General features: G+C 37.2%; 1 protein-coding gene across 2 annotated transcripts; it reads right to left on the reverse strand.

Annotated features, from left to right (window-relative positions):
- Window positions 1-1,308: 1,308 nt before the first annotated feature.
- LOC132141406 (transmembrane protein 150A-like) lies at window positions 1,309-13,030 on the reverse strand. 2 transcript variants are annotated; one of them, XM_059550875.1, is made up of 8 exons: window positions 12,869-13,030; window positions 11,054-11,298; window positions 10,824-10,871; window positions 8,812-8,898; window positions 8,644-8,711; window positions 6,087-6,214; window positions 5,381-5,558; window positions 1,309-1,751 (listed from the first exon to the last, which is right to left on the reverse strand). In XM_059550875.1, the coding sequence occupies exons 2-8, from the start codon at window positions 11,116-11,118 to the stop codon at window positions 1,447-1,449; spliced, it is 879 nt and encodes a 292-aa protein (XP_059406858.1). In that variant the 5' UTR covers window positions 11,119-11,298; window positions 12,869-13,030; the 3' UTR covers window positions 1,309-1,446. The 2 variants fall into 2 exon arrangements, with proteins under 2 accessions (XP_059406858.1, XP_059406860.1); XM_059550877.1 differs by lacking the exon at window positions 12,869-13,030 and adding an exon at window positions 12,541-12,728.
- Window positions 13,031-13,310: the final 280 nt, after the last annotated feature.

The raw sequence follows: 13,310 nt of genomic DNA on the forward strand, positions 1-13,310 counted from the left end.
AATACCTGGCACATTTCTGTGTAAAATATAAATGTTAAAGCACAATAAATCTGGAGTCACTTTAAAAGCAGTGTGGACCCTTTGATTGACAAAAATACTACAGAAACATTAAGGCCACCATAACCACTCAACCCTTAGAAAGTTTAAAGATGGTTTCCTAGGTTCCAGCCTGGAGACCAATCAGTTTCATTCATATAATCATTAAAAAAATTGTTTATATTGCAGTACTGTCATTTTCTCAGTGGCTATATGTCCTGCTACACACACAAAAAAATCTATGAATCAAAGGCATATAGTACATATTTTAAAATGCATCCTTTGGCAACAGAGTTAAACAAAAACTGATGTGCTGCTTATGTAAAAAAACAACAAAAAAAGTTATGTTAGTTATGTCACTATGTAACTAGACAAAATAATCTGCAAAGAAATGCAAGTAAAATTACAATGTAAAACAATTAATAGATGTGGCATTTTTCGAGTTGTTTTTATGGCCCGGCCTTGACAGAGGAAAAAAAATATTAAAAAAAATATATATAAAAAGGTACATTTACAGTCAGTATGAATATACTTATTCTACAACTAATCGACTGACCAGGAAGGCAAGGATAGAGCTGGTGTCACTTTACATCATTTCCTCCTGCTCGAAAATGAAAAACAAAACCCACCTCACCAGAGACTAAAAACAAGCATGAAACAGAACAGAAGCAAGCCAGCATTGCAAACACATTTACCCACTGCATCATTAAAAAGGCCACCAATACCAAAAAATTAAATAAAAATGGTGAATGAGATGTAAATTCATAAGTTAGATTTCAATTCAAATGTACTTTTTTTTCCAATTCCAAAATAAAAGGCGCTCAAAGGTTATAGTTTGATTCGTATCTTAGACATTCATGTTACAAAAATGATAATACTCTGATCCCGATAGTCTGCAATTCCAAATAAAAGTGAAAAGAACTTTACTCTTCAAAGTTCATTCCTTGTGTTATGTGTAAATCATCCATTTGCAACAATGTGTGTGGGTAAACAGTAGCAAGCTCTAAAAGAGATACCCCTGAACCAGTTGTGCAAACGTAACAGTAAAAATGTACCCCTTCACCCAGTGCAACAATTCTAACCTCACAAACCATTTGATCTGTGCTAACAACAAACCTTAAAGTGGAGCTAAAATCCCTGTTCCTTAAAACAAATGCTCATTCTGTCCTTCTCACGTACAAACAACCCAACAGAAGCTTCTCGCAAGGCATAACAGGATTTAAAAAAAAAAGAAATTTATCAGACGAAACTTACTATCTGAAATCAGTCACACCTGTAAACCTGCCTCGACTCCAGACTGGACGGTTTCTCTAAATGACTTTGATCTCAGCCTAAGTGTGGTGTTAAACGCAGGATGCCCCATCGTGAGGCTTCCCACCTGGCAATATGTGACCATGTGTGCTGATGTGTTTAAAGCATTGCTATGTTCTCAGGAGTGCTGTTCAGATGGGTGGAGGTGCTGCTTCCTCCGGGAGATTTCAAACCCTTTGTGGTGGCACCTACCAGGGTGTCTGCTTGGACATCGTCTCCGATCATGACGCCGGGTCCGTGCAAGAGGTTCAGCTGGAGGCCGGCCAACATGGTCTCGGTGGTGACGGTGCCGAACTCATAGGTGAAAGTCCCGTAGAACACGAGGATGACTACAGTGAAGACCCACTCACAGATGGCTGCTGCATGTTGTAAAACAAAGCTCTCATGGATGAAGAATATCCCACCTGAGAGGAACCATTAAGGATTCAAATGTCTTCAAAAATGAAAGCTTACAAGGCACCGTGGCCCACTTTGGAATTAAAGGTACAGTTCACTCAGAAATGAACATTATTCAGCTTTCAAGTTGTTCCAAACCTGCATGAGATTCTTTCCAGTTTGAAGAATGTGGGTAAGCTGGTCTCCATTCTAAAGTAAGGCTATTCAAATCAATAGAGGTGTTCACAGTAAGTATGAAGCTTCTTTCCAGTCCATTTCTTTAATGCCCTCCATCTCGTTTACTCAGATGTACATCATTGATTATGTTTCATGAGTGCCCACTACTGAACCCTTGGAATTGGCTGAATCGGAACGTCCTGAGCCCTTGATCACTTAGAATCCACCATGGAGTTGGTTTATTGGTTTAAATTTTTCCCCTTGCATATTTGTTTGGTGCAGCATTCCATCTGTATATAGATATGCTTGGGCTGTTTTAGAGTTGTTTGGGGTGGGTATAAATTAAATGCAATCTGCGATGACATCATAATCGTGTTGCATTGTGGTCTATAGAGTGGTGTGAATGAAGCACACTCACTCCCTCAGTCAAAATTGAGGGGTGGAGGGTCCGTCTGTCCATATGAACTTCCCTCGTCCATTTCCCACAGTGGAACGCACTTCAAAATGGCAGCGGGGATTCCCCCAAGGGGAAGTGCTTAGGGAAGTTCACGAGTGCGTTTTTAAAAGAGAAGTGGATCACTGAGCAGAACACAGCTCTTTTAAAATAGCCGGTGTCAGAATTTGCCAGTATGGCATACATTCAGTTAATCAGTGTCCACTTATGCTACATTGTAGCTCCTCCTGGGTTAGTCTGAAGTAGAAGCTGATTTATTCCCACCAAAATTTGTACCTATATCTAACATAATTCTCATGTCCCAGGGTGCAAACATGCCAAAAGTCCTAATTAGGACTTGGTTACCAAGGTTTGGAACAACTTAAGGGTGAGTTAATGATGAGTTTTCATTTTTGGGTGAACTATCCCTTTAACTTACTTAAAGCCATGGATTATTTATATGGAGATACTGGTTAATTAGCTGCTCTCATAGTTACATCACCCAGCAACCCTTTAGCTAGCCACCCCTTTTCCTCCAGTTGGAGAAAAAAATATTCATAAATCATTGATGAACACAGCAGCGATAAAGCAGGAAGGCCGGGAGACTCCAGCAGGGCTCATCCATCTCCTCAGCAACATTTACACCAAAGAAATTAGATTATACCTCCACTATTATATGAGTCAGGGGCTTCATGATTGTGACCATAACCTCAGCAGGAAGAGAAACAGATAAAAGCTCAGTGCTACACCTTACCTTGCACTGATTTTGTCATGCTTTTTTATTTAAACAGCTGGTGTTAATGGGATAGTTCACCAAAAATGGCAATTCTGTCATCATTTACTTATCCTCATGTCGTTAAATCCTGTAGAATTTATATTAAGAAAACAAAAGGTGTATTTTTAGATATCATTGTTCTTTTCCATGCAATGATGATGAATGAGTAGCTTCCGTATATAACAGTATCATAAAACCAATCCCTAAAAACCATACATATACTGTAAGTCTTTTGGAACCATACAATAGCTTGAATTTAAGATAGTAACAGATCTTGGCTTCAATATTGAGATGTACATCAAAGTACGATGGATTATCAGATTTTGTTCTTTCGTTTGGATATTTTCAATTAATCTGCGGATCCATTTAATAAAACGAAACTCTTAATTCGACTGATCTGGTTCTTGAGTTCAACTCAATGACTCAATGATTAGGTCACAGATGACAGAATAGTTAAACTAGTGGTTTCGGGCGATAAAAAAAAATATCGCCGTTAATCTATTCTCAAAGTTGGGTTGGGAGCTGGGTCTATACTAAGCAAGCTATGATGACTTTCACCTTGATATTTTATATAACCGACTGGCTGAGGCCAGCCTAAAAAGATGCTCAGGACAGTTGACGGGCCACTGCTGCGCATAGTCACGAAAGCTTATCTTTTTCACGTGTTTTTAAGCCTTACCGCTTGTCGATTTAAACATTAAAGCATCCAAAAAAAAGACGCAGGAAAGCTGAACAGAGTAGCTGGTTACTCGCGCGCTGTGTTCGGTGCGCACGAGAGAGAGAGAGCCGCGTATCATGGACAGCGACACTGAACCGAGCTCTCTTCTCAGAATTTTTTCCGTGAAGTCCCTCCTGCACTTGAACGAATGAATACAAATCACAGTTTGAACAAACAAAAAGATGTGAAAGAGCCCAATTCAGTACTCGAGGTGTTCTGGTGTTCAGGGCTCACGCAGAGAAAGGCGTCTCAAACTTGAACATCGAATTTGCTTATTTTTACTCTTGTGCCGACAAATACATACAAAATATGTCAAAATATCCACCTTGGAAATTATGCTCGAAAAAACTGTCAGTTATTTCTTAAGTAAAAGTAAACAGTTGAGGAAAAAAATGGGATGCGTTCATCGTCTCTTAAAGTGACCGCGCCTAATTTAGCTACTGGCTGCTGTAATGTTAATCCAAGAAAATGAAAATCACTCACTGCTCTTGACTGAATTACTTTGTAGTTTTAACAGTCAAACCAAAAATTATTCAGACACCAGATATAATTTTTGATATATACAGCAAAACTGTAATAATGTCAGAAATGTTGAAGGTGTCTGAATAAATGTAGGTTTGATTGTATATTTCATTTTTACATTGAAGACTATCCAGTGCTATTTTACATTTAATTATTTTCTTTCTGTACCTTGTGCCCTACAAACTTGAAAAAAAAAAAAAACGTTGTGTAAATAGCACAAATAAATAAAAATAAACGAACATACAAATTAAACAATTTCAAACAGGGCCCACTTTTTCAAGCACTTTGTGATGCATTTTGGAAACAGGAGATGAGCCCCTTTTCTAATGCACCACCTAGCTTGATAAACCCCTTTTCAAAGACTTACTGTTTGTCAATTTTATTTGGGTAACACACATATTCTGAATGCTGTCGGCAGAATTCGAATGAGCCATTTTAATCTAGATTAATTTCAAGATCACAGTGAGATTAATCTAGATTAAAAAAATTAATCTATGACCACCACTAATTTAAACATATCATCTGTATCACTTCATATTTGTATGTTCCTCAAACAAAGCTATTGTATGACTTAAAACACATCGCATAAGTCATATAGATGCATTTGTGTCCTTTTTTAATCTTAATGGAATATTTTAACAAAAAGGAAAGTTCGGTCATCATTTACTCATTTTTATGTTGTTCCAAACTACTCTTTCTTTCTTCATTGGAATAGAAAAGAAGATACTGATACTCAAACAGTTTTGGCTTCCATTACACGGAGTACAAAAAAAAGTTTTTGGTGAACTGTCCCTTTTAAATGCCTAAAGGTAGAAAAGAGCAACCAGAACAATTCCTCAGAAGAAAGAATGTCATCCAGTTTGGAATGACATGAGGATAAAGAAGTTTTCATTTTGAGTGAACATTACCTTTCAATTGCACACATAAGTGGCATTATTTAAATAAACAAGACAAATAAGCAATCCATATAAAGAAAAATTATATACACACACTTATTCATAATTTTCCAGTCATACTCGACAAGGAAGGATACTGAGAACCAGTGTGATGAGAGCACCAGTAGCCAGTGCCACCCGCACATGAGCCATCCAGTAGTCCAGAGCTGTGACAGCCACCCGGTAGGTCAGCAAACACTGCAAACACACGAACAGAATGCCTGCTGGGAAGGCGGCGCCCGCACCTACATAGTGAAGTGTTTTAGCGTGGTCCACCTAGTCGAAAAGCAGTAGAGTGCTATTAAAATAATAATAAATCAAAGCACTGAAAATACAAAACAACGACTTTGAAACATGATGACATCTTGACTTGTGACATCTAACCAAGAAAAAGTGGACTGAAAAACACTGCAAACTTTGTCTTCCTACAACAAGAAACTTCCCTATTGCACACTCAGCATACGGATGGAACTGCTATTAAAGTTAAGGGAGCAAAATGCCCTCTAAAAGAATGAGATGGTTGCATGAATGGATCAATACTAATCACTTTGAGAACATCAGCCTCTCTGAAACACTCTGATGTTGATCAACGGATCAGTCTGATGCACTGAATTTATGGCCGGTGAAAAGTCTAAGGGTGAAGCGTCAGCCCTTAATATCTTCTCATGCAGCACAACAGATGCCCAAATGCTTGTGAATGATGTGAATGGGGAGTAGGGCAGTCTATTATGAGCTACTATGAGATGTGTTTATCAGATGATAATCATACATGGAACTGTGTTTAGGCCAAATTGTGTGACTGACCTGGAAGTTGCCCACCATGACCAGTCCCACAGCATTAGTGCATCCAGACACAAGTCCACTGGTGTTGAGCCAGCAGTGGTTCCTGTGCTCGATGATCTGAGCATAACGTAACAGACACACCAACACCACTACACATAAAAACAGAACAGGAACACTAAAGCAACCAGGAAATTTCACAAGAATGCAACTTGTGGTTACAAAGTTCCTTTTCGTTTCATTTCTGTTCATTTTTTGTTTAACAGTGTATAACATTTGGACACTAAGGATTTCATTTCATTAGATAACAAAATATAAAATCAAGTAGCATCTACAAAAAGCTGATGCTAGAACTTTTTTCATAATCCACTTTAGTTTGAAAGTATCCAAATACATAAAAAAAGTCTTAAAAAATAATTACATTTATCAAATATGACACTAATAATTTTTAATGATACAAAACATTCGATTTCAACAATAATCTGTTATTTCGAACATTCTTTTCATCTAAGAATCCTATAAATGGTTTAGCACCAAATTTGTTTTCAATATTGATAATGAAAAGAAATGCTTCTTGAGCACCAAACCAACACATTGTGTTATGTTATGTTATTTCTTTATTTGAAAGGGGACAGTGTACATTAATAAACATTAAAACAATGTAAATGTACCCGAGTTAGCTAAAAAGTGCTAATTTTCATCGGTAGTCCCCCAGCCAGATTTAAACAAGGCAACCTTTAAAAATAATCAAAAGTACAAAATCACACAAAAAAAAAATATATATACAATTCATATAAAAATGATATGATATTTAAATACACACATAAAAGCATTAGTGCCCACAAGTTTGGCTCTCTACAAATATTTTTTTGCATTCTTTTTGAATGAAAAGAATGATAAGGACTCTAATGGTTGCCGGCACTGTGTTCCATTGCTGAACTGCTCTTACGGAGAAGACGGCCTGACCAAAAGCTGTTTTTCTCCGGGTATGATGCAGTCTTCCCTCACTGCCCCTCTAGTTACCCTAACCTCACTGGATCTAAAATGTATAAAATCACATAGTGGAGGAGGTGTTAAGCCATATCTAATTTTATAAATTAAACAAATGTTTTTGAATTTAATTAGATTATCCCAGGTAAGTAACTGATATTTCCTCAGAATTCTACAGTGGAGGTAGTTGTATGGTTTTTTTATCCAGTATTTTTAATGCTTGTTTGTATAATCTTTCTAATGGTTTTATTCTTGTAGAGTGAGTATTGGACCAGCTTATTAAACAATAAGTTATGTGGGATAAAATCATGGAAAAGAAATATAATTTAGCAGCTTCTGTTGAAAGGAAATCTCTAATGAATCTGAAATTTGCTAGACTGAACTTAATCCTATTACTAACTTTTTTTTAGTTTTGAAATTGAGATTTGAATCTATATATAATCCTAAATATTTATATTCTGTGACTACCTGTAACCTTTCTCCAGATATAAAAATTTCAGGTTCTATATTTATATTGTTTTTAGAAAAAAACATGTTAACTGTTTTAGATATATTCAATTGCAGACAGGATTGTTCAAGCCAGATTGAAATCGATGACATGGCCTCAGTTAGTTTAGAGGCAACTTCCTCTCCAGATTTTCCATAGGCCAAAATAACTGTCGTCTGCATACATCAAAGTGTCACAGTTCTTACACAAAGATGGTAACTCGTTAATGTATAAACTAAAAAGAATTGGACCTAAAATTGAACCCTGTGGAACACCAGTTGATAATAGTAAGGGGGTGGAATTATATTGGTCAATTCTTACACTTTGTGAACAAGATAAAAGATATGAGTTAATAAGACTAATAAATTTTGAAGAAAAATTAGATGCATGAAGTTTGTGCAGTAAAACTGAATGGTTAACTGTATCGAATGATCTTATAATGACTTCTGAAGGATCATGACAATTTACCAGCACAGGAATAAATTAATTCTAAAATATATTAAACAGTTATTTTAAAATGTGATCATATTTCAAAACGTTATATTTTACTGTATATTTAATGAAAAATATGAAATTTTGATGTTTTTTTTTCTTTCAGAAGTCCCAAACTTTTGAATGTCAATGTTGTAAACCTGAAGGTTGAACTTCAGTTTTGTTCCATAATGCAAATGCATTCACACATTTTTTAACCATTTCTTTAGTGTCCAAATACTTTGCCTACACAAATCTTATTAGTTTTTATTTCCTTTCATAAGATTTATTATTTAGGTTATAGTGTGATGTATAAAAGTTTGTAATAACACCCCTGATTTCATGTCACGACAGAAATAGAAGCAGAGGACAGCCAACATTCAACAAGACAAGGACAATAAAACCCTAATCACACAATTGCAACATATCAGCTCACTCATCATAACACAACACATAATGAAGCGACACAGGAAAACATCCAATCGAGATGACGCAATAAGTCATCTCATGCAGGTATCTGTTTTTGTGACACCTCTGCCACACTGTATGCTTCCATTCATGCATTTGTTCTCTGTTATTTGATATGTCACTGCCGGTGTAGAATACGCGGAATATGAGAACAAGCAGTCTTACCCATGAAAGCTCCCGCATTACCAATGAGACTGAAAAGACAGCTCTCGGGAGGGAAAGATCCACATTTACTGAATCAAAGTGAAGACAAAGACACTGTCAGATCACACTGGAAATGAACACAGAGTAGAAATAAAGGGAAAGAGCTCCAAACAAATTGCACATGTCTACCTGATGAGGGGGATGTCTTGAATGGTGCAACATGTTTTTGGGAAGCCCAGTTTAGCTGTTTCCTCTGTGCATGTTACATTGTATGACCTTCATAAAAAACAGCATTATCAAATTACATAAGCATGACCGAGGGGCCATTTACATGACAAAAAAATGGGAAACTTTTTATGCATTTCCCTGTTCGTTTATACGGTTTGGGGACTGAAAACGCATATTTTTGAAAACATGTTTTTAAAAATGCCACATTTATCTTTTCCGTGTAAACACCCAAAATGGTAATCTTTGAAAATGGTGACTTCTCTTCAGGCACTGTTTACTAACAAGGTGCAGAGGTGGGTAGAGTACCCAAAAACTGTACTCAAGTAAAAGTACTTCTAGGAATATTTACTCAAGTAAAAGTAAAAGTACTAGTCTGAATAGTTACTTGACTAAGAGTAAAAGAGTATCGGATAAAAAAAATCTACTCAAGTAGTTAGTTACTAGTTACTTTGGGTCATATATACTGAGCCTATTTTTATTTAGATATATAGATAAAATGTATGTAATGTATGTGTGCGTGTATAAATGTATATATATCATCAGCCTTTACTCCAATTTATGTAATTAATTATAAAACCCTGTCTGTTTACTTAAGTAACAGATATAGGTGTCATGCCATAACATTTTTAATACGACTGACTTCATATTAAATGTGAATTTAACATTGAAAGTTAATGTGATATAAAAACTGCTACTAATCTTTCATTGTTCAGAAAGAGAGCAAATAACATTTACATTATTAAAGATCATTTTCACTGACAGTCTAGAGTTCAATCACTCTAAGAAACTCCCATTAAAATCACTGAAACGGTTAACACTATGAAATCAATATCTTAATTATAGATTCGTACACACATCTGCACTTTGTTGTTTCTGACGAGAGAATTCGCCAGAAAGAGGTCTCCAGTCAGCAAGCGAGTGAAGGAAGCACCGGAAATTTTAGCGATGACTCATCAGAACGCCTCTGATTGGCCATTGCATTCAAAAGCTCAACAGAATCTTGTATGATTGGTTATAATGCACAGTGCTGTAAAAACGCATCTATCTCTGGCTCAGCGCCAGCAAGCGATCACAGATCTTGAATTTAGCAGCTGATGATATGACTTGCTGAACGTACTCGCACCGATGTGATTGTATTAAAATTAATAAAATCTCAATCGGCTATTTTTTGCCTTTTGGAAGCTGCATTCAATTTGACTCCCCTCTGTTATAAGCCACACACGTACAACAAACTAATGTCACAGTGTTATCGTGTACTGTAATCGAATGTAGCCCAAGTTATTACCTGTTAAACAGTAGACAGCACACGCGGTGTTCATCTAATAAGGATTTCCATCGCAAGCAAATAATAGCCTTTGCAGATTTGCTTTCAATTTAGTGCAGTTCCACAGCCACGTTTTCAACGCTGCTGATGTTCTTAAACATTACAACTCCGAGTGAAGTGCTTCAGACGCTCAGCGTGTGCGGCAGGATACTGAACGAATCATTCAAACTGATTCATGAACCAATTCACTCTTTTGCCAATTGGTTTGATCAAGCCTTTGAACAGAATGGACTCAAAAGAATGAATAATTCGCGAATGGGCATCGTTCATTGTCCAGAGAAAATTAGACAGCGCGTTTGGAATAAACTGAAGCATTTATAAAATTTATTGCATTAAGAAAAAGTAACGAGAGGAGCATCGGCCACAGTAACGGAGTAAAAGTACAGATTTTTCCCAAAAAATTTACTCAAGTAAATGTGACGAAGTAAATGTAACTCGTTACTACCCACCTCTGACAAGGTGGCAGTGCCAACTACGGGCCTGGCATACGTAATACAGTGTTTTTGCCCTTTTTTGCGGATATGTGTAAATGGGTATCGTTTGAAAATGTTGTCGTGTATACCTGAAACTTTTTAAAAATGCAAGGGAAAAACTTAGTTGTACATAGTTGTCGTGTAAACGCATCCTGTGAGAAACAAGCCCAACTTACCAGTTTTCGACAGGACAAACGTGCTGGTTCATTACAGCCATAGCATATCTGAGGACACAGCAAAACAACACTGTATTGTAAGTGCTGGCAATTTGATAAATTTGAATTTGTATATGTTGGGGGGGGGGGAGCTCAGATTTCAACTTGCAAAAACTTTTTGATGTAACAAATTATAATTAATGCATTTTAAGATGGATTCAAATCATGGGTTGCAGCATATTAAAACTCACACTATCCATATCCCCGTGATAGAGAAGGCAGCCAGGCTGACAGGAAGTATGATCCAGGCAGTCATTGGTCTGACAGTGAGGCCAGTCTGTCCCAAGCATGAGGGGGAGGAACACAGAGGGCTGGCAGGGTGAGACACGGGGAGGATGACGAGGGGGCACTGACATGCAAGGACACACAGGGAGGGGACATGAGAGGAGGAGAGGGATGCCACGCTGCACCTTCCTTCTGGCCGCCAAATCCAGGCCTATCAGTGTTTTCAGGAAACAAAAGGAGGTGAACAGTGAATTAGACAAACAAGAATTAGACAAACCATTTTAGAAATGCTTCAATTGGAAATAACCACTTTAAAGTCATGGAACAAAATTTGCAATCCGTTTTACTTCCATAACGTGACATTTTGCAAAGCGAGAAGTTCAAGAAGACAAAAATGTGAGTGGAAAGAAAAGGTCAAAAGATGAGGGATTGGTGACAATGGCCATAAAAAGTGCTTTCAGGGTGGAACAAGGAATTACAATTACTTTATAATGGAATAATGTACATTGATAAATCATACCAAAAATTAATAGCATGAACGTGCATTAAAGTCACAAAGAGACGGAAGTAGCGACAGATCTTTTCTTTCATGTTGTGAGGAAGCTCCAAAGCACAACGTGTTACCGAAAAGTAAAAAATGAAGGGCAGCGTCTTATTTCTATCTGGTTGTTGATTGGATGAATTGCTTGTAGTCACTTTTAAGATTCAAGAAGTCCAGCATATGTTACTAGAAAGAAGTCTGTAGTTTCACTCAAAGGTCCAGTTCTCCACTTATTTTCTGGTTTAAAATTAATAATACAAAATAATAAATAAATAAAAGCGCATAAGATCGGAAAAAAGATACAGTATTTTTTTTACTTTAAGAAAATAACGATTTTGAAATCAACTAGAGCAGCCAAACAAATGTTCATGCATGAGTATTAGTCGTCAGTCTCTGTGTTTTTAGTGCTTGATTCCACTTGCAATTTGCCCCTTTGACCCATTGATTAAGTATATAAAGCACTTCTAGTCCAAAGTCAATCCTGCAGTTTGAGTGTGTGTGCTGCGGTGAACATTGTTGTAAAAACATAAGCTTTTCTGGAATTCTGAAACACATGACTGCCACATGATGCTGTCTGAAAACCCAAGAAGCAATACTAATGAGTGGTTGACCACTAATGACAGGCAGCACACTAGGTTTTCAAGCATATACGTAACGTTAGTCAAAAAAACTAAACCTTATTTTAATATACAGTACACTACATGCATCAGCACACAAAAGGCTGCCACTGATGTTCACATCGACTAGGTTAGTCAGACAGGTGATGAATGTGCTGCTGTGTTCGTGTCACTTTTTTGCACAAGTTTAAACTAAAGTGTCATTACGTTACAGGTGGCCTTCGTCGATCTCACTGTATTTTTCTAACTAAACAGAGTTTGCAAACCTTCTGGTTCGTTTCTAAATGTAACTTACTGGATGATTGTTTCAATTCCCGAGTAGCAGCAATTCCGTGTTCACTAGCAATAAAGCTAACGTTGGTTGGGGTCTAAAACCTTGTGAGCCGCCTTCCTAGACAGCATTTCGGAAAACAGTCAAACGCAAATGAGATGTCCCAAAATGCTGTCTAGGTAGGCAGCTCACTCGGCTCACAGACAGCAAAAGAGTCCACCAAAATCTTGAAACGACAGCTGCCGAAGAAAAAGCAAATTCCTTATTGCTTGTAAGCGAGTTCTAACGATGACACTAATATTTGTTAAGATTTTATGTTTAACAAGCAGACCAGACGTTCATATTTACATACCTTAAGCCCTGCTACTCCCTGCTTCCAACCTCACGCAACCTTGGTTGTGTCGCTTTAAGATAAGGCACTTACTGAAGCTGGCTGCTCCTCGCGCCTCACTGTAATTGTAGTTCTTCGTGCATTTAATAAGAATGCGTTGCAAGCTGTCGCAATATTTACTGGACTACTTCACCCACAATGCCAATGTACGGCGGTCGAGGGGTTCGACAGAAATCGTCAAGATTGGTAACACAGCGACGTTCAAAGGCAAACAGCGTAACTGCAAGAAAAAAAAAACGACTTGAGATGTCGTGTATCCATGTGTCCTTATGTATCTAATATTTACTGGCCAGAACAATGATTTTCCTTGTTATAACCATGGTACGAAAAATATATAAAAGTAATAACATACCTGTTGCTGTGACAAGAAGTTTTGTCATAGCTAGTAACATTTTATGATTAA

This window comes from Carassius carassius, chromosome 5 (genome assembly GCF_963082965.1).
Source record: "Carassius carassius chromosome 5, fCarCar2.1, whole genome shotgun sequence".
Taxonomy (NCBI): Eukaryota; Metazoa; Chordata; class Actinopteri; order Cypriniformes; family Cyprinidae; genus Carassius; species Carassius carassius.